The sequence below is a fragment of the Oncorhynchus gorbuscha genome, linkage group LG23, assembly GCF_021184085.1.
Source record: "Oncorhynchus gorbuscha isolate QuinsamMale2020 ecotype Even-year linkage group LG23, OgorEven_v1.0, whole genome shotgun sequence".
NCBI classification, from domain to species: Eukaryota; Metazoa; Chordata; class Actinopteri; order Salmoniformes; family Salmonidae; genus Oncorhynchus; species Oncorhynchus gorbuscha.
In genome coordinates this window covers 47093979-47116333 of record NC_060195.1, presented here as the reverse complement: position 1 = coordinate 47116333, position 22355 = coordinate 47093979, and the positions used below count along the sequence as shown (strand labels likewise).

At 41.5% G+C, this 22355-nt stretch overlaps 1 protein-coding gene across 1 annotated transcript in view; it reads right to left on the bottom strand.

Annotated features, from left to right (window-relative positions):
• LOC124011211 (short transient receptor potential channel 3-like) overlaps positions 1-18610 on the bottom strand; it is a 72944-nt gene extending 54334 nt beyond the window's left edge. Inside the window, exon 1 of the mRNA XM_046324343.1 lies at positions 17852-18610. Within this exon, the coding sequence (XP_046180299.1) occupies positions 17852-18586 (735 nt within the window). The 5' untranslated portion in view covers positions 18587-18610. The remainder of the gene's footprint in view (positions 1-17851) is intronic.
• Positions 18611-22355: the final 3745 nt, after the last annotated feature.

Here is a 22355-nt window from a genome sequence, read left to right as displayed (position 1 = left end):
GGCCACGCACGCCTCCAACTCAATCATCAAGTTTGCGGACGACACAACAGTGGTAGGCTTGATTACCAACAATGACGAGACGGCCTACAGGGAGGAGGTGAGGGCCCTCGGAGTGTGGTGTCAGGAAAATAACCTCACACTCAACGTCAACAAAACTAAGGAGATGATTGTGGACTTCAGGAAACAGCAGAGGGAACACCCCCCTATCCACATCGATGGAACAGTAGTGGAGAGGGTAGCAAGTTTTAAGTTCCTCGGCATACACATCACAGACAAACTGAATTGGTCCACTCACACTGACAGCGTCGTGAAGAAGGCGCAGCAGTGCCTCTTCAACCTCAGGAGGCTGAAGAAATTTGGCTTGTCACCAAAAGCACTCACAAACTTCTACAGATGCACAATCGACAGCATCCTGTCGGGCTGTATCACCGCCTGGTACGGCAACTGCTCCGCCCACAACCGTAAGGCTCTCCAGAGGGTAGTGAGGTCTGCACAACGCATCACCGGGGGCAAACTACCTGCCCTCCAGGACACCTACACCACCCGATGTTACAGGAAGGCCATAAAGATCATCAAGGACATCAACCACCCGAGCCATTGCCTGTTCACCCCGCTATCATCCAGAAGGCGAGGTCAGTACAGGTGCATCAAAGCTGGGACCGAGAGACTGAAAAACAGCTTCTATCTCAAGGCCATCAGACTGTTAAACAGCCACCACTAACATTGAGTGGCTGCTGCCAACACACTGTCATTGACACTGACCCAACTCCAGCCACTTAAAAATGGGAATTGATGGGAAATTATGTAAATATATCACTAGCCACTTTAAACAATGCTACCTTATATAATGTTACTTACCCTACATTATTCTTCTCATATGCATACGTATATACTGTACTCCACATCATCGACTGCATCCTTATGTAATACATGTATCACTAGCCACTTTAACTATGCCACTTTGTTTACTTTGTCTACATACTCATCTCATATGTATATACTGTACTCGATACCATCTACTGTATGCTGCTCTGTACCATCACTCATTCATATATCCTTATGTACATATTCTTTATCCCCTTACACTGTGTATAAGACAGTAGTTTTGGAATTGTTAGTTAGATTACTTGTTGGTTATCTCTGCATTGTCGGAACCAGAAGCCCAAGCATTTCGCTACACTCGCATTAACATCTGCTAACCATGTGTATGTGACGAATAAAATTTGATTTGATTTGATTTGACCTGGCCAAGATAAAGCATAGCAGTGTGAACAGACAACACAGAGTTACACATGGAGTAAACAATTAACAAGTCAATAACACAGTAGAAAAAAAGAGAGTCTATATACATTGTGTGCAAAAAGCATGAGGAGGTAGGCGAATAATTACAATTTTGCAGATTAACACTGGAGAATATCTGTGTGCAATGATCTTGGCAGTGTTATATATATATATATGCATATTTCATAAAATGTTATTATTACTCAAGTATGAAAATCTGAAATACATTTACATCTTAATACTGTGCACTGTACAAGGGGGAGGTCAGGTCATGGCCGCAGGAAGATGTTTTGGGGCGGTGCTGAGGAGTATTTTTCTCTGCTCTGCTAACAAGTACATTTCTCCGCTCATACAGGAGTAATAAAGGCCTAGTTCACAAACATTGTTGAATATTAAAATGTTATATATATATATATATATATATATATATATATATATACGCTGTATATATATATTTTGGGACTTTTTTTCTAAATTTGATTTATCAGGGGGTGCTATGGATCAGATAATGTAATTGTTGCTGTTTTATCAATTGCTGTGCTGATCAATGGACAGTTCATTACCTCTGTCAAAATAATATATAGCTTAAAGTTTGTACTTGTATTCCATGTTGCAATAAAGATGCCGACGCAACAATAATACACATTTACAATAGGCCTATATTACAAAAATACATACAACAAAATTCTGTGTGCATATACAGATCATTCGGGAAGTATTCAGACCCCTTGACTTTTTCCACATTTTGTTATGTTACAGCCTTATTCTAAAGTCAATTAGATTACATTTTTTCCTCATCAATCTACACACAATAACCCATAATGACAAAGCAAAAATAGTTTTTTTGAAAGTTTTGCATAAGTATTATTAGTTATTTACATTAGTATTTAGACCCTTTGCTATGAGACTCAAAATTGAGCTCATGTGAATCCTGTTTCCATTGATCACCCTTGGATGTTTCTACAACTTGATTGTAGTCCACCTGTGGTAAATTCAATTGATTGGACATGATTTGGAAAGGCACACACCAAGGTCCAGTGCATGTCAGAGCAAAAACCAAGCCATGAGGTCGAAGGAATTGTCCGTAGATCTCCGAGACAGGATTGTGTCGAGGAACAGATCTGGGGAAGGGTACCAAAACATTTCTGCTGCATTAAAAGTCCCAAAAACACAGTGACCCCCAACATTCTTAAATGGAAGAAGTTTGGAACCACCAAGACTCTTCCCGGAGCTCGCTGTCCAGCCAAACTGAGCAATCATGGGAGAAGGGCCTTGGTCAGGGAGGTGACCAAGAACCCGATGGACACTGACAGAGCTCCAGAGCTCCTGTGTGGAGATGGAAGAACCTTGTAGAAGGACAACTATCTCCGCAGCACTCCACCTATCAGCCCTTTATGGTAGAGTGGCCAGACGGAAGCCATTCTTCAGTAAAAAGGCATTTGACAGCCCACTTGGAGTTTGCCAAAAGGCACCTAAACACTATCAAACCATGAGAAACAAGATTCTCTGGTCTGAAGAAATGCTTGGCCTGAATGCCAAGCATCACATCTGAAGGAAACCTGGCACCATCCCTACGGTGAAGCATGGTAGTGGCAGCATCATGCTGTGGGGATGTTTATCAGTGGCAGGGACTGGGAGATTGGTCAGGCTCAAGGAAAAGATGAACGGAGCAAAGTACAGAGATCCCTGAATGACAACCGGCTCCAGAGCTCTCAGGACCTGACTGGGGCGAAGGTTCACCTTCCAACAGGACAACGACCCTAAGCACACAGCCAAGACAATGAAGGAGTGGCTTCGGGACACATCTTTGAATGTCCTTGAGTGACCCAGCCAGAGCCCAGACGTGAACCCGATCGAACATCTCTGGATAAACCTAAAAAAAGCTTTGCAGCGACGCTCCCCATCCAACCTGACAGAGCATGAGAGGATCTGCAGAGAAGAATGGGAGAAACGTAATCTCTGCCAAAGGTGCTTCAACAAAGTACTGAGTAAAGGGTCTGAATACTTAAGTAAATGTTATATTTCAGTTTCTATTTTACTTGTTATTCATAAAAATGTCTAAGATTTGTCATTATTTATTTAATCAATGTTAGAATATGGCTGTAACGTAACAAAATGTAGAAAAAGACAAGGCGTCTGAATACTTTCTGAAGGTACGGTACATTTTACAGACACACTATATTTTGCATTAGTTTTCATATTGTTTTTAGTCCCACCCTTCAGCTCCACTCAACCTCTCCCACCTATCGATGAACATCCAGTTCTTATATCTATTTTTCACCTGTGCTGTTTTACAAAAGTTCTGAACCTTTCTATTCTCATAGTTTCTACAGTTGTTTTTGCCAAAAGTATGAATATATTATTGATTGATTATCTATTACTTTTCAAATCACCCAGCAGTGCTATTTGCAGAGTTAGCTCCAGGTAAATGTTGCAATTATTCAGCCATTCCTAAAACTGCGACCAAAAACAAGCTAAATATGGACAATACTGTACCAAAACAAATTATCTGATGATTCTGCCTCTTCACAGCAAAATCTGCAGAGCTGGGATGGTTGTATGCCCCATGTATATAACATTCTATTGGTTGCAATAATGTTGTAGTTTTGAATGTACAGTCATTTTGTGTATCTGTTCATAAACCACGTGTCACGGAAGTGGTACATCAAAAATAACTTCCCAATTATTTTACAATCTATCTAGCACAGCTGTCAATTTATTTAGTCCTTAAATGAAACTGGTATACTTTTCTATTTATCACAATTTTCTCTAACCAATTTTGTTCTTTAATGCAGGGCCGACAGACAAGTTCCTTACTCCCCCCCCCTTCCATTTTTGCGGTAATGCTGCAATTAGTTGTAATTTTGGGTAGAGCAGACAATACCATATATTTTTGTTAGCTGCATGTGTGACATAAATCCACCAGTCTGATTTATTATATCATTTACAAAGATTAGAACGTTTTCTATTGTAAAAAGAATGTGTTTTTAAAAATAAATCAATTAGTATATTTCAGTTTAACCATAATATTTGTTGTATTATTTGTTCTGTCTTTTATGGAGGATTAAACTGACATTTAAACCAACCTTCTATGGCGTGTTTTAAAAATAGCTATATTTTGGAATAAAGGGAAAAAGGCCATTCTTGAACATGGGGTGAGACATTCTTACTAATCTGCTACAGAACCAGTTCGGATTTAAGTATAACTTTTGTATGACTGAAACCTTTAGTGAGAGGTCTAATGCTTTTAATATTTAATAATTTCCCCCCTCCGAATTCATATTCATTATATAAATAGGCCCATTTCATTTTGTTTGGCTTGCCATTCCATATACAATAGAATATGTTTTGCTCATACATTTTTTTAAAAGTTTCTAGGTGTAGGCAAGGCCATAAGCAAATAGGTAAACTGGGATAGGACTAAAGAGTTAACCCAAGTTATTTTTTTCACAAATAGACAGGTATTTTCCTTTCCATGGTAGCAAGATCTTATCTATTTTTCACAACTTTCTATTCAAATTTATTGTAGTGAGATTATTTATTTATTTCGGGATATGAATATTGAGTATGTCCACATCACTGTCAGACCATTTTATTAATGAACTACACGGTAATGTAAAAGTTGTATTTTTGTGTGATCCAATACCTAATATAGTAGTACCTTTATCATACTTTGGTTGTAATCATGAGAGGTTAGAAAAAGTATCTAGATCCTCTATCAAAATTGTGGATAAAAAAAACAAATTATCACAGTACAATGACACCTTTGTTTTCAAGCCCTGGATTTCTAGCCCCTTGATATTATTGTTGGATCTGATTTTAATAGCTAACAGTTCGATGGCTATAAGAAATAGATATGCCGATAGAGGACAACCTTATTTTACTCCTCTTCACAGTTTACTAGTTTCTGAAAAGTAGCCATTATTTACTAAGCAGTTGCTAGGGACTCTCCTGGAAGAAGCTAGCTAGCTTACAAAGAATAACAACAAAAAATATCTAGTTAACAGAAGAAAGGAAGACAAAATAAGGACAAAAGAAGGACAGAAGAAAAAGGAAAAGAAAGAGGACAACAAAGTGAAACAGTCAGCACTTCTATTGCAACTTCGTATTTCGTCGTCCTAACGTAGTCTACACTGCTATCTGCCCAGCAGCTAGCCAGCTAGCAAACGTCCACCGTCTACCGAATAGCAGCACTGTAGAAACTATTACACTCAACTGAACGACTTGATTAGTGTAGTGTTAGCTAGCGACATAGTTGTCTTTGCTGTCTTCGTATCCAAGATAATTGTGTAGTTTAGAGCGTGTAGTCTTAGAGTGATTATCTTAATTTACCGAGGTTAGCTAGCCAGCTATTTGTCGTCCTTAACGTAGGAGACACTGCTAGCTAGCCAACAGCTAGCCAACGTCTACTGAATAGAACTTCCGCACTCAACAACCCGGTCGCATTCCGCTTCGCTCCACAGGTAGTATCACATTTTTCATTTCATTTCATTACAGCACAACGGTTTGATTTGTTTGATCATAGCTAGCTACATAGCTAGCTACATAGCCGTCTGTGTATCAAAGATAATTGTGTAGTCTAGAGCGATTTTCTAGGTTAGCTAGCCAGCTATTGTCGTTCTTTTAACGCAACGTAACGTAATCAACACTGCTAGCTAGCCAGCTAGCCCCCGAATAGCAGCACTGTAGAAACTACTACACTCAACGGAACGACTTGATTAGTGTAGTGTCAACAACGCAGCCACTGTCAGCTAGCCTACAAAGTCAACAACGCAGCCACTGCCAGCTAGCCTACTTCAGCAGTACTGTATCATTTTTAATAATTTTAGTCAATAAGATTCTTGCTACGTAAGCTTAACTTTCTGAACATTCGAGACGTGTAGTCCACTTGTCATTCCAATCTCCTTGCATTAGCGTAGCCTCTTCTGTAGCCTGTCAACTATGTGTCTGTCTATCCCTGTTCTCTCCTCTCTGCACAGACCATACAAACGCTCCACACCGCGTGGCCGCTGCCACCCTAATCTGGTGGTCCCAGCGCGCACGACCCACGTGGAGTTCCAGGTCTCCGGTAGCCTCTGGAACTGCCGATCTGCAGCCAACAAGGCAGAGTTCATCTCAGCCTATGCCTCCCTCCAGTCCCTCGACTTCTTGGCACTGACAGAAACATGGATCACCACAGATAACACTGCTACTCCTACTGCTCTCTCTTCGTCCGCCCACGTGTTCTCGCACACCCCGAGAGCTTCTGGTCAGCGGGGTGGTGGCATAGGGATCCTTATCTCTCCCATGTGGTCATTCTCTCTTTCTCCCCTTACCCATCTGTCTATCGCCTCCTTTGAATTTCATGCTGTCACAGTTACCAGCCCTTTCAAGCTTAACATCCTTATCATTTATCGCCCTCCAGGTCCCCTCGGAGAGTTCATCAATGAGCTTGATGCCTTGATAAGCTCCTTTCCTGAGGACGGCTCACCTCTCACAGTTCTGGGCGACTTTAACCTCCCCACGTCTACCTTTGACTCATTCCTCTCTGCCTCCTTCTTTCCACTCCTCTCCTCTTTTGACCTCACCCGCTCACCTTCCCCCTACTCACAAGGCAGGCAATACGCTCGACCTCATCTTTACTAGATGCTGTTCTTCCACTAACCTCATTGCAACTCCCCTCCAAGTCTCCGACCACTACCTTGTATCCTTTTCCCTCTCGCTCTCATCCAACACTTCCCACACTGCCCCTACTCGGATGGTATCGCGCCGTCCCAACCTTCGCTCTCTCTCCCCCGCTACTCTCTCCTCTTCCATCCTATCATCTCTTCCCTCTGCTCAAACCTTCTCCAACCTATCTCCTGATTCTGCCTCCTCAACCCTCCTCTCCTCCCTTTCTGCATCCTTTGACTCTCTATGTCCCCTATCTTCCAGGCCGGCTCGGTCCTCCCCTCCCGCTCCGTGGCTTGACGACTCAATGCGAGCTCACAGAACAGGGCTCCGGAAGGCCGAGCGGAAATGGAGGAAAACTCGCCTCCCTGCGGACCTGGCATCCTTTCACTCCCTCCTCTCTACATTTTCCTCCTCTGTCTCTGCTGCTAAAGCCACTTTCTACCACTCTAAATTCCAAGCATCTGCCTCTAACCCTAGGAAGCTCTTTGCCACATTCTCCTCCCTCCTGAATCCTCCTCCCCCCCCCCCCTCCTCCCTCTCTGCAGATGACTTCGTCAACCATTTTGAAAAGAAGATCGACGACATCCGATCCTCGTTTGCTAAGTCAAACAACACCGCTGGTTCTGCTCACACTGCCCTACCCTGTGCTCTGACCTCTTTCTCCCCTCTCTTTCCAGATGAAATCTCGCGTCTTGTGACGGCCGGCCGCCCAACAACCTGCCCGCTCGACCCTATCCCCTCCTCTCTTCTCCAGACCATTTCCGGAGACCTTCTCCCTTACCTCACCTCGCTCATCAACTTATCCCTGACCGCTGGCTACGTCCCTTCCGTCTTCAAGAGAGCGAGAGTTGCACCCCTTCTGAAAAAAACCTACACTCGATCCCGCCGATGTCAACAACTACAGACCAGTATCCCTTCTTTCTTTTCTCTCCAAAACTCTTGAACGTGCCGTCCTTGGTCAGCTCTCCCGCTATCTCTCTCAGAATGACCTTCTTGATCCAAATCAGTCAGGTTTCAAGACTAGTCATTCAACTGAGACTGCTCTTCTCTGTATCACGGAGGCGCTCCTCGCACCGCTAAAGCTAACTCTCTCTCCTCTGCTCTCATCCTTCTAGACCTATCGGCTGCCTTCGATACTGTGAACCATCAGATCCTCCTCTCCACCCTCTCCGAGTTGGGCATCTCCGGCGCGGCCCACGCTTGGATTGCGTCCTACCTGACAGGTCGCTCCTACCAGGTGGCGTGGCGAGAATCTGTCTCCTCACCACGCGCTCTCACCACTGGTGTCCCCCAGGGCTCTGTTCTAGGCCCTCTCCTATTCTCGCTATACACCAAGTCACTTGGCTCTGTCATAACCTCACATGGTCTCTCCTATCATTGCTATGCAGACGACACACAATTAATCTTCTCCTTTCCCCCTTCTGATGACCAGGTGGCGAATCGCATCTCTGCATGTCTGGCAGACATATCAGTGTGGATGACGGATCACCACCTCAAGCTGAACTTCGGCAAGACGGAGCTGCTCTTCCTCCCGGGGAAGGACTGCCCGTTCCATGATCTCGCCATCACGGTTGACAACTCCATTGTGTCCTCCTCCCAGAGCGCTAAGAACCTTGGCGTGATCCTGGACAACAAACTGTCGTTCTCAACTAACATCAAGGCGGTGGCCCGTTCCTGTAGGTTCATGCTCTACAACATCCGCAGAGTACGACCCTGCCTCACACAGGAAGCGGCGCAGGTCCTAATCCAGGCACTTGTCATCTCCCGTCTGGATTACTGCAACTCGCTGTTGGCTGGGCTCCCTGCCTGTGCCATTAAACCCCTACAACTCATCCAGAACGCCGCAGCCCGTCTAGTGTTCAACCTTCCCAAGTTCTCTCACGTCACCCCGCTCCTCCGCTCTCTCCACTGGCTTCCAGTTGAAGCTCGCATCCGCTACAAGACCATGGTGCTTGCCTACGGAGCTGTGAGGGGAACGGCACCTCAGTACCTCCAGGCTCTGATCAGGCCCTACACCCAAATAAGGGCACTGCATTCATCCACCTCTGGCCTGCTCGCCTCCCTACCACTGAGGAAGTACAGTTCCCGCTCAGCTCAGTCAAAACTGTTCGCTGCTCTGGCTCCCCAATGGTGGAACAAACTCCCTCACGACGCCAGGACAGCGGAGTCAATCATCACCTTCCGGAGACACCTGAAACCCCACCTCTTTAAGGAATACCTAGGATAGGATAAAGTAATCCTTCTCACCCCCCCCCCTTAAAATATTTAGATGCACTATTGTAAAGTGGTTGTTCCACTGGATGTCATAAGGTGAATGCACCAATTTGTAAGTCGCTCTGGATAAGAGCGTCTGCTAAATGACTTAAATGTAAATGTAAATGTACTATTTTACACCTCGGGTAACTATACATAACTTTAATCCATTGCATAAGTGATTCTCCAAAATTAAATATTCCAGGCATTTTTTATAAATCCCAATCGTAATTTATCAAAACCCTTTTCAAAGTCAGCTATGAATACCAGGCCTGGTTTCCCAGAATTTTCATAGTGTTCTATTGTTTCCAGTACTTGTCTTATATTATCTCCAATGTTTGCATCACAACACTGAAGTGTAAGGGGCCTCCAATTTTTTTTAACGGACTGGATCTCTATATTTACCATTTCGGTCCTGTTTCAGAAATAATTAAAATCAGACCTTCACCTGTTTTATAGGGGTGGTTAAAACATGGTTTGGTATACCTTACTTTTATTATTTCTTAACAAAACGATTTGTTTTCTCGGCTGTGTGGTCTTGGTTGTTCTTCGAGGAAATGTAGCATCGATAACTGCAGTGTTTGTCCTGTCTGAAATCTGTCTACGTCATCCTACCATACTTTGCTTGGTCTGTGCAATGCTTGATGTAGTTCTGTCCTTGAGCTGTTCTGGTCTATTAACTTCTTCAATATAGGGGGCGCTCTTTTAATTTTTGGATGAAAAACATTCACGTTTTAAACAAGATATTTTGTCACGAAAAGATGCTCGACTATGCATATAATTGACAGCTTTGGAAAGAAAACACTCTGACGTTTCCAAAACTGCAAAGATATTGTCTGTGAGTGCCACAGAACTGATGTTACAGAAAAAAAACCAGATAAAAATACAATCAGGAAGTGATTTGACCTTAAGAGACTACATTTACCAGGTGGTCGCTTGGTGTCCTCCGTTGCAATTATTGCGTAATCTCCAGCTGCAAGTAATTTTCCATTTGCTACTGGGGAGTAACCCAACTGCCACGATTTATGATCGAATAGATATGTGAAAAACACATTGAGGATGATTCTAAACAACGTTTGCCATGTTTCTGTCGATATTATGGAGTTAATTTGGAAAGAAGTTTGGCGTTGTAGTGAATGAATTTGTTTTTTTTTCTTAGCCAAAAGTGATGAACAAAACGGAGCGATTTCTCCTACACAAATAATATTTTGGGAAAAAATGAACATTTGCTATCTAACTGAGAGTCTCCTCATTGAAAACATCTGAAGTTCTTCAAAGGTAAATGATTTTATTTGAATGCTTTTCTTGTTTTTGTGAAAATGTTGTCTGCTGAATGCTAGGCTTAATGCTATGTTAAGCTATCAATACTCTTACACAAATGCTTGTGTAACTTTTGTTTAAAAGCATATTTTGAAAATCTGAGATGACAGTGTTGTTAACAAAAGGCTAAGCTTGTGTTTCAATATATTTATTTCATTTCATTTGAGATTTTCATGAATAGAAAAAGTTGCGTTATGCTAATGAGTTATAGTTTAAGCATTTTTCTGTCGATTTCTCAGCCAAAAGTGATGAACAAAACGGAGCGATTTCTCCTACGCAAATAATATTTTTGGAAAAAAGTAACATTTGCTATCTAACTGGGAATCTCCTGAGTGAAAGCATCTGAAGTTCTTCAAAGGTAAATGATTCAATTTGGTTGCTTTTCTTATTTTTGTGAAAATGTTGCCTGCTGCCTGCACAGCCTAGCATAGCATTATGCCATGCTAAACTTACACAAATGCTTGTCTAGCGTTGGCTGTAACACAAATTTTGAAAATCTGAGATGACAGTGTTGTTAACAAAAGGCCAAGCTTGTGTTTGAATATATTTATTTAATTTCATTTGCTCGTCGCTAAAGGTTAATGTTCTGTATAATGTCATTTTTTATGTTTTGTGTTGACCCCAGGAAGCATAACTTTTGCAACAGCTAACGGGGATCCCAATAACATACCAAAATACCAATTAACGTGAGTCGTGTGGCAGTTTCCCCAAATTTGGTGGTTTTAAACTTAACGTAACTAGCAAGTTATGTTTTGTGTAAGAAAGTATGGTCTATTGTGGTGCATGAACTGGCCATACACATTAGCTAACACAGCTTTGGAAAGAAAACACTCTGACGTTTTCAAAACTGCAAAGATATTATCTGTGAGTGCCCCAGAACTGATCTTACAAGCGAAACCAAGATGAAACTTCAAACAGGAAATGAGCAGGATTTTTGACGCTCTGTTTTACTATCGTCTCCTTATATGGCTGTGAATATGCTGTGAACGAGCTTATGCGCTCTGCCGTTCACCCAAGATGTCTGCAGCATTGTGACGTATTTGTAGGCATATCATTTGAAGATTGGCCATAAGAGACTACATTTGCCAGGGGGCCGTCCGGTGTCCTTTGTCTAAATTATTGCGTAATTCCCAGTGGCAATCATTTTACCATGTGATACAGAAGGAGACGCATACTTCCAGGAACAATACATCATTGAAGAGATATGTGAAAAACACCTTGAGGATTGGTTCTAAACAACGTTTGCCATGTTTCAGTCGATATTATGGAGTTAATTTGGAAAAAAGTTTGGCGTTTGGATAACTGAATTTTCGTTTTTTTTTTGGCACCAAACGGACCGATTTCTTCAGCACAAAATATCTTTCAGGAAAAACTGAACATTTGCTATCTAACTGAGAGTCTCCTCATTGAAAACATCCGAAGTTCTTCAAAGGTAAATGATTTATTGAATGTTTTTGCTGGTTTTTGTGAAAATGTTGCCTGCTAATGCTAACGCTAAATGCTAATGCTAAATGCTAACGCTAAATGCTAAATGCTAGTTTGCTATGGTAGAGAAGCATATTTTTGAAAAGCTGAGATGACAGTGTTGTTTAAAAAAAAGGCTAAGCATGAGAGCTAGCATATTGATTTAATTTCATTTGCGATTTTCATGAATAGTTAACGTTGCGTTATGGTAATGGGCTTGAGGCTGTAGTCATGATACCGGATCCGGGTTGGCTCGACGCAAGAAGTTAACAGACAGAAATTAGCACTGAGGGCGATAAATTAAACATTTAATAAAAACTGTTGCGCCGACAAAACTTAATCAGACATTATTTTAAAGTCCTATAGTCACTTTATGGATGTTGTAGTCTCGTTTTAATCTGACGTTTAGAATTTGAGCTGGGTATGAAATACTAAAAAAAAAAATTGCTAAACAACCTGTTAAAAAATCTGGCATGTGGTTCTCGGTAACAGCCGAACAGCTCACACAAGAGGCAGGGAGTGTGATGTGTACCTCCAATCAAGTTGATTTGCTAATTTTCATCGAGATTGGTATTATATTGGCTGAGATATGGTGATAGGGAGATTTGAATTGAACACTGAGCTTCATTCAATCCCTATAATATTATAGTACTATCATCCTATAATAGACACAGCTAATAACCAATACTCCCGAGACGCCGCTTTTATGAGTTCAGCAAAGTGCAGTAATTATGGAAATTAAAATAATATTATATTTGAAAACATGTAGCTTGGAGTGAAAAAAAATCTATCACATTGTTGTTTCAACCTTGCTCTAAGAACACAATTAAAGATGCATCCCTGTAGGCAGGGATTAAGAGAAAGTGACTTGTAAGCGGGATAGATAATAATAATAATATACAACAATAATAATAATAGTAAACAGTATAGCAGCAGCATAAGTGGTAGGTGGGTGTTTGCATGGTGGTGAGAGTGTGTATGTGAGTGTGTGTGTAATAGTGTCAGTCTAGACATGATAGGCAGATCATTTTGCATGTATAGTGTATGTGGACACCCCTTCAAATTAGTGGAATAGGATGCCACCTTTCCAACAAGTCAGTTCGTCGAATGTCTGTCCTGCTAGAGCTGCACCAGTCAACAGTAAGTGCTGCTATTTTGAAGTGGAAACGTCTAGGAGCAACAACGGCTCAGTCGCGAAGTGGTAGGCCACAGAAGCTCACAGAACGGGACCGCCGAGTGCTAAAGCACGTAATGCGTAAAAATCGTCTGTCCTTAGTTGCAACACTTACTACCGACTTCCAAACTACCACTGGAAGCAATGTCAGCACAATAACTTTTCGTTGTGAGCTTCATGAAATGGGTTTCCATGGCCGAGCAGCCGCACACAAGTCTAAGATCACCATGCGCAATGCCAGGCGTCGGCTGGAGTGGTGTAAAGCTCACCGCCATTGGACTCGGGAGCAGTGGAAACGCTTTCTCTGGAATGATGAATCACGCTTCACCATCTGGCAGTCCGACGGACGAATCTGGGTTTGGCAGAGGCCAGGAGAATGCTACCTGCCCAAATGAATTGTGCCAACTATAATAGTCTAGGGCTGTTTTTCATGGTTTGGGCTAGGCGCCTTTAGTTGCAGTGAAGGGAAATCTTAACGCTACAGCATACAATGACATTCTAGAAGATTCCGTGCTTCCAACTTTGCGGCAAGAGTTCGGGGAAAGCCCTTTCCTGTTTCAACATGACAATACCCCCGTGTACAAAGTGAGGTTCATACAAAAATGGTTTGTCGAGATTGGTGTGGAAGAACTTGACTGGCCTGCACAGAGCCCAGACATCAACCACCTTTGGGTTGAATTGGAACGCCGACTGCGAGACAGGCCTAATCGCCCAAAATCTGTGCCCCTAATGCTCGTGGCTGAATGGAAGCAAGTCCCTGCAGCACTGTTCCAACAGTTTGTGGAAAACCTTCAAAAAGAGTGGAGGCTGTTATAGCAGCAAAGGGGGTACCAGCTCTATATTAATGCCCATGATTTTGGAATGAGATGTTTGACGAGTAGGTGTCCAAATAGTTTTGGTCATGTAGTGTATATAGTACATGTAAACAGGGCTGACAAGTGACTGGTAGCAGAAATATATAAATACTTATGATAATATACTAATGATAATACATACATGCAAACAGGAGTAATAGTGATCAGTAGCAGGATAAATATATAGATACTAATGGAAATCAATGAACAGCAGCATAGTGGTAGTAATATATCAAATCAATAATAATTTTACAACTCAAATGTGCTGGTGGATAAAAGTCCTGTATTTATGGAAAATATGTTTGAAAATTGTATTTTGTTTTTAAATGATATTGTAAATTGGAATGGTAGATGTCTTTCATGAAGTTATCAGAATTGTGTGGGAAGGTTTGCTCAATCCAAGAAGAAGCAGGTGGCAGCGGGAGGAGGTAGGGAACTGGTCTGTCTTCCCAATATAAAGGATCAAACTGGCGGAGGATTAAAAATAGCATAAATAGGAAAGTATACCAGTTTCATTTGAGGACCAGGATTTTGAAAACTGTGCCTTACAGATTGCTGGGAAGAGATTTCTGATGTATCATTTTCATGCTACAGGTTGTATTGATAAGAGTTGATAAATAAAACGACACAAGATTCAAGACTTAAATTATTATATAAAATTCTTGCCACCAATTGTTTTTTGAATATTTGGGTCATACAATCATCGCAGCTCTTCAGATTATGTTGTGAGGATACACAGTCTCAAGTTCAGGAATGGCTGAAAAAGCATAACATTAATCTAAAATTGACCCTAGACATAGCATTGTTGGGAGATCTGGAGAGACATGGTCGGTCACTCTTAGTAAAAGTATTAATCTTCAACTCGCAATCTGTGGATTCGATTAGATTGGAGACAAGTGGGAGTGGATTTGCTGGGCTAGAGATAGAACGACAATAGAATGACAATAGAATGACAGGTCCAGTTTTTGACCTTGTGAGAGATCTGTCAACGTGCTCTTGAGCAGGGCGTTGACCTTGGTTGCTTCTGTGAGTCGCTCTGGATGGGTATCTGTTAGATGTCTGAATCTAATGTAAATGTTAAGCGGCTTCACTGCAAGTAGATTGTATGTTTTAATATTCAATAATAAACATTTCAAAAATCATTTTAGCAGCAGCGTAGGTGTGAGGGGGAGCAGTAGTTGTTAGCCATTTAACAGTCTTATGGCCAAAGGATAGAAGCAGTTTAAGAGTCTGTTGGTCTAAGCCTTGATGCACCGGTACTGCCTGCCAGATAGGAGCATGGAGAACAGTCCAAATGTGATTGTTTGCTGAGAGCATTTATTCTTGATTTAATTTCCATGGAACAACTCGACGTTCAGAGTGTACTTTGTTCTGCCACTTTGTTCATGTCTAATGCTTTATTCTTTCTAATTGTGATCGATTGTCGTAATCCATCTGTCCATTGACAGAATAGAATGGGAGACAATTTGAATCCCGTTTTAGGCAAGTCCGATTCCTACATTTCCAGTTACTTATAACTGAACATTGTGATCCAACTGTAAAGTGAAGCATTGCACCATGTGGTAAGAGGCAGTGAACCATTTACTGCGCTTGATTCACTAGAACATGTTCTGATATGATCTCTCACAGAGGGAGGCAAAATGACAATTCAGAGAACAGATGGAAGAAAACCGGTTTCAGAGCAAAAAGATAACAAGCCCTGTATGAGGCCGGATATTGAGCTATGTAACGTGTGAAAACCTAGGACTATATATATTGTCTATTTTTAGTTTAATCCTGGGTTGAATTTGAACAATAGCTGTTGATGACTTCACAAATCCCATACAGGCCTAAATAGAATCATTGATGATATACAGTATGGTTACATTTCATTTGCTCTGTTAAACCTACACTTTGGAATGACTTTGATATCACCAGTGAATCTACTAAGTTGAGATTTTTCAACAATCATCCTCACGATAGCACATTGGTAACAGTTGGTGACAGATATCAAAACTAAGCAGGACCGGGCTTGGTTAAAACCCTGGATGGGATACCAAAGGTTATCTATAGGTAGATCAACTTTCCAGTAGGAGGTGGTGCCCAGCCTATAGTTTTTTTCTTACAGTGGACATTACATTGAAGATCTGACATTGTTTCAAAGGTAGAAATGCAACATATTTTATGCAAGGTTTGTCAATGTAATTTCCCTCTCAAAACAACAGTTTTGACTTTTTCAAATCCAATGTATTTTCCATGTAGATTCCACCTCACAATACATTGACAAATTATGTTGAAACAACATTGATCTAACCAGTTTGTGCCCAGTGGGGAGTGGCAAGGAGTGGAATGTTAGCTAAAAAGACTGGTATCCAGACTACAAACAAGCATCCTTTCCTAAAATGTTCTAATTTCAAACAAATTCAGTGTAGCTTGTTGCATCATACAAGCTCAAAATGGTTGTTAATGTTTCATATGTTTAACAGCATGGGACACCTTAGCAAATTTAGATAACAAGCTTTTGTGGCAATGTGGTTCAAGTGAACTCATTTTTACAAGCAATACACAAAAATCAAAGTTCTTAAGAGGACATGTTCGTTCCCCCCATATCTCCCATTAACTGCTCTTGTAATTCAAGTCTATTTCAGAATGTTTATCTGCAATGTCAATGAATTGATGTAATTAAACATATTTACCAGGGAGAAGCAATTGTGCTGCATGGTCTCTTTTTTATGGCTCTTTTTATCCTGGTGGTGGCAGCAGCATAACACACATACACACACAGGTTGAAGATTCATTACATGACAACATCGGTGTTAAATGAAAACATGAGGCAGAAATTAAAGGAGCAGTTAAGCAGCATCAACACATTGCTATTGTACAAGACTTTACCTGATAACAATCATCAATCTTGTAGGTACTAGGGCTGGGAGATATACCGTATTTTACTATATACCGGTATTTATACACGGACCGGTTTGGATTTTTACTTTACCTTCTATAACGGTATTTTAATGTTTGGTTTGTTAAATGTGATACGGCATGTGTAACACGCATTTTTATAGTTTACTCCACTACTTGAGTCATCCCTCTCCGCTCTCTCTCTCTCCAAGCCGCTTTCCACACAGACCTTGTCCCAACCCCTGTCACTCAAGGAGCGCATTTGTTTTTGCTTGACTACGAGACATTTTCGTTCAGTCTGCATGGTCAACGACGTTGTTTCCACTTTGACCTTAATATACATCCACAAGCGTTCTATAATTACAGTATTAGTTTGTGTTTCTTACATCTGCAAACAGCTAGTTTGTATTTTCTTAGCAAGTTAAGCTAAGTTGTTTTAGCCACTAATGCTAATCACTAGTTCGCTGGCTAGCTAACTAGCTAATAAAAGTACTGAGTCAGAGCAAACGTAGCTTGCTAATACAGCCTGATACCAGTACTGGTAGAGGCTTAAATCAGCATGTTGTTTGTGCAACAGTATCTTCTAAATCAAAGAGGAATGTGCGAAGCATGAATATGTTGGCTATATGAATAAAGATTTAATGTAGTCAAAGGTTATAGGGTCCCCTAGGAAACACTGAAATTTGAATTTTGGCCATATCGCCCAGCCCTAGTAGATACTATGCCAAGAAACCAATCAAACATGGTTATGCCATCAAAATATATGCAGAAAATAACAACAGACATTGAACATTAAGCTTCTGAGTAGAAGGTTTGCAAAATTCTGTACATTTCCCCAAATTCCTAGGTTTTTCTGAAAAACCAAACAATGTTGAGAACGTTCTTAGAAATAGATTGTTATTTTTTTAACTGAATTTAGGAACGTTTCCAGAATTTTGCAATCCTGAGTGCAAGTAGCTCAAAAGTGTCCTACCTTGAACTCCTTCTCGATGTTGGCCAACTTGGTCAGTTCATTGCTGAGCTCCAGCGCGGTGAGCACCGGGTCCTCGCTAGACAGCGAAAGGTATGCCGGGCTAGCCAGGCCCCGGTAGGCATTGATGCGCAAACGTGAGTGGCTGAAAGCGTCTTTGCCCTGTTTCTCGGTGCATTCTGGGCACTTGCAAAAGTAGTCATGTGGCCGCTCAATGCGAGCGCCCTTCAACAGCAGCATGTGTACCACTTCGTACTTCTGGCAGTGTGCAGCCAGAATGATGGGGGTGATGTCGGGCGAGAAGCGTGTGCCATCCTCGTCATACGAGTAGAAGTCATCGTCCTGCAGCTCACACGGACTCCGCGTCAGCCGCTCGCTGGCTTGGAAGGATGGATGGGCCAAGATGGCTTCCACGATCCTAACATACCCTTTTGAGATAGCCAGGAGTAAGGCGTCACCGATGCGTGCCAGGTTGTCCCTCCGCAAGAGCAGTTCCATCACCTCCAGATGCTCGTTGCCCACCGCAAGCTGCAATGCATTCTGGCCCATGTAGTCCACACAGTTGACATTGAGCGTGGTGGACTCCTCCAGCATCTTGCGGACCACAGGGATGTTGCCATACTCGGCGGCGTCCAGAAAGCGCTCCTCCTCGGCGGTCATGCTGGTGGTGTGGTCGTTGAACATGAAGGCCGGCCCACGCATCGCTGGTCGACGACCCTTCTCCCGCGCCCCTGTCATCCGCCGCTGGCCGGGGAGCTCAAGGTCCGCCGCCCTTTTCCTTGCAGAGACGGAGAAAACAACATCATGGTTACTTCCTCTGTGAAGAGCCTTGACTTTTGCAAACATACCTCCCACCAAGTTTTACTACCAAAAAATAAAGAAAATTGCCCCTCTACAAGTTAAAACAAGCTGCTTTGTCCTTCAACTATAAATAGATGACTTCAGTTGTAGCCCTGTTTTACAAAGTCTACTAAAAGACCCTTCACCATTCAAAGAGACCAGTAATATAAGCTCGGAGCTAATGTTACGTTCTGGCATAAGGGCTCATCTAGGGTATCATCTTTGCTGTCTGCACAGTCTCTGTTGTTCCTTGACCCACAGCCACGTAATTCCACCACCCCACACCACCCCGACTTTCACAACAGAATGGAGAGTGGCAGCCGGACAGCAGTGTATTCATTAGAACCCAGCCACCCCAGCCGTCTCAGTGAGAGGTGAGCCAGTGACAGAGCGCCACACATACCAAGTGAGAAAGCCTCCTGGCGTTAATACCATTTTAATGAAACACAACAGATGCATGAGTAATACAACTACAGTTTGCACTGACATATCATGGGTTTCTCAGCCAGGTTTGAATCTGAGCAATTGCTCTTTCCAGAGATGAGAGTCATAGGCATAAGGCACATTTGATTTTTGATTTTGGCTTAATAATATCCAAGGGTATTTGGTAAGTATTTGTACAAATAAAACAAAATGTTATTTGTCACATACACGTGTTTAGTAGATGTTAGATGTTAGTAGATGTGTAGATGCTTGTGTTTCTAGCTCCAACAGTGCAGTAATATCTAACAAGGTTTTGTATTGTACTGAATGTAATATCAAACAATTTTACAACAATACACACAACTCTAAAGTAAAGGAAAGGAATTAAGAATATATAAATCTTTGGAAGAGCAATGTCAGAGCGGCATAGACTAAGATACAGTAGAATAGGATAGAATACAGTATATACAGTTGAAGTCAGAAGTTTGCATACACTTAGGTTATATATTAAAACTCGTTTTTCAACCACTCCACACATGTCTTGTTAACACACTATAGTTTTGACAAGTCGGTTAGGACTTCTACTTTGTGCATGACAAGTGATTTTTCCAACAATTGTTTACAGACAGATTATTTAACTTATAATTCACTGTATCACAATTCCACTGGGTCAAAAGATGACTGTGCCTTTAAACGGCTTGGAAAATTCCAGAAAATGATGTCATGGCTTTAGAAGCTTCTGACAGGCTAATTGACATAATTTGAGTCAATTGGAGTTGCGGTCAAACTGCTCAGGAAGGAGACACGTTCTGTCTCCTAGAGATGAACATACTTTGGTGCGAAAAGTGCATATCAATCCCAGAACAACAGCAAAGGACCCTGTGAAGATGTTGGAGGAAACAGGTATAAAAGTATCTATATCCACAGTAAAACAAGTCCTATATTAACATAACCTGAAAGGCCGCTAAGCAAGGAAGAAGCCACTGCTCCAAAACCCCCATAAAACATCCAGACAACGGTTTGAAATTGCACATGGGGACAAAGATAGTACTTTTTGGAGAAATGTCCTCTGGTCTGATGAAACAAATATAGAACTATTTGGCCATAACGACCATCGTTATGTTTGGAGGAAAAATGGGGAGACTTGCAAGCCGAAGAACACCATCCCAACTGTAAAGCACGAGGGTGGTAGCATCATGTTGTGGGGGTGCTTTGCTGCAGGAGGGACTGGTGCACTTCACAAAATAGATGGCATCATGACGAAGGACAATTATGTGAATATATTGAAGCATGACATCTCAAGACATCAGACAAGTTAAAGCTTGGTCGCAAATGGGTCTTCCAAATGGACAATGAACCCAAGCATACTTCCAAAGTTGTGGCAAAATGGCTTTAGGACAACAAAGTCAAGGTATTGGAGTGGCCATCACAATGCCCTGACCTCAATCCCATAGAAAATGTGTAGACAGAACTGAAAAAGCATGTGTGAGCAAGGAGGCCTACAAACCTGACTCAGTTACACCAGCTCTGTCAGGAGGAATGGGCCAAAATTCACCCAGCTTGTGGAAGGCTACCCGAAACGCTTGACCAAAGTTAAACAATTTTAAGTCAATGCTACCAAATACTAATTGAGTGTATGTAATCTTCTGACCCACTGGGAATGTGAGGAATGAAATAAAACTGAAACAAATCATTCTCTCTACTATTATTCTGACATTTGACATTCCTAAAATAATGTGGTGATCCTAACTGACCTAAGACAGAGGATTAAATGTCAGGAATTGTGAAAAACTGAGTTTAATTGTTTTGGCTATGAAATGTTTCTCTCTCGCTCTCTTGCGTCTCCTTTATTTTTTAAATTAATTTATTCAAAACGGTTCAACTATTGTCTTTCTCTATCTTTGAGTCAACTACTCAACACATTGTATACACTTCAGTGCTAGCTAACTGAGGCTTATGCTTTCAGTAGTGATTAATTATCTGATCCTTTGATTGTGAGGACATGTCAGTTCATGCTGCAAGAGCTCTGATAGGTTGGAGGACGTCCTCCGGATATTGTAATAATTACTGTTTAGTCTATGGAAGGGGGTGAGAACCATGAGCCTCCTAAAAATCTAATCAAATCAAATTTTATTGGTCACATACACATACTTAGCAGATGTTATTGCGGGTGTAGCGAAATGCTTGTGTTCCTAGCTCCAACAGTGCAATAGTATAAGGTTTTGTAGGTTTTGTATTGAACTCAATGTACCCAGAAGAGGACAGAAGCTAGCTGTGCTCCGGCTACACCATTGTGCTACCCTGCAGAGTGCTGTGGAGGTTACTGTAGACCTTGATTTAAAAACAGTGTGTTTTAATACATTTGGTCTTGGCCATAGTGGAGTTTGGATTGTGACTGTTTGAGGTTGTGGACATGTGTCTTTTATGATAACAAGTACAAACAGGTGCCATTAATACAGGTAACGAGTAGATGACAGAGTAGCCTCTTAAAGAAGAAGTTACAGGTCTGTGAGAGCCAGAAATCGTGCTTGTTTGTAGGTGACCAAATACTTATTTTCCACCATAATTTGCAAATAAATTCATTAAAATCCTACAATGTGATTTTCTGTTTTTTTTCTCATTTTGTCTGTCATAGTTGAAGTGTACCTATGATGAAAATTACAGGCCTTTCATCTTTTTAAGTGGGAGAACTTGCACAATTGGTGGCTGACTAAATACTTTTTTGCCCCACTGTAGCCCTGTTTCTATTTTCTCAAATGTCTTTCTACTGTTGTTTTATTTCTTTACTTACCTACACACACACACACACATACCTTTTTTTGGCACCATTGGTTAGAGCCTGTAAGTAAGCATTTCACTGTCAGTTGTATTCGGCACACGCGACAAATAAACTTTGATTTAATTTGATTTGTTTGCGTTTGATTGTTAGTGTCTATCAAATCCCCATTACATACACTGTATCACCAGTAGCGCATTTACAGTTCATTGCTACAATTTCTAATCTACAACGTTTGTTTGGTACGGTGATTTATGTTAATGCATTCAAAATACTATTATTCCAGTCTTTTACCATCCTTATTGTCGGAGTCGACACATTGTTTGCAGAATGCACAACCTATGATTCTGAGAAACAAGTTTTGGTTTATTTCATTTTATTTATGAGTTGTCAATTTAGTCATTGTCTTTGGTTTAGAGCACTCCTGTCAATGTTGAGTAAGCACCTGATTACGCAAAGAAGCAGGCC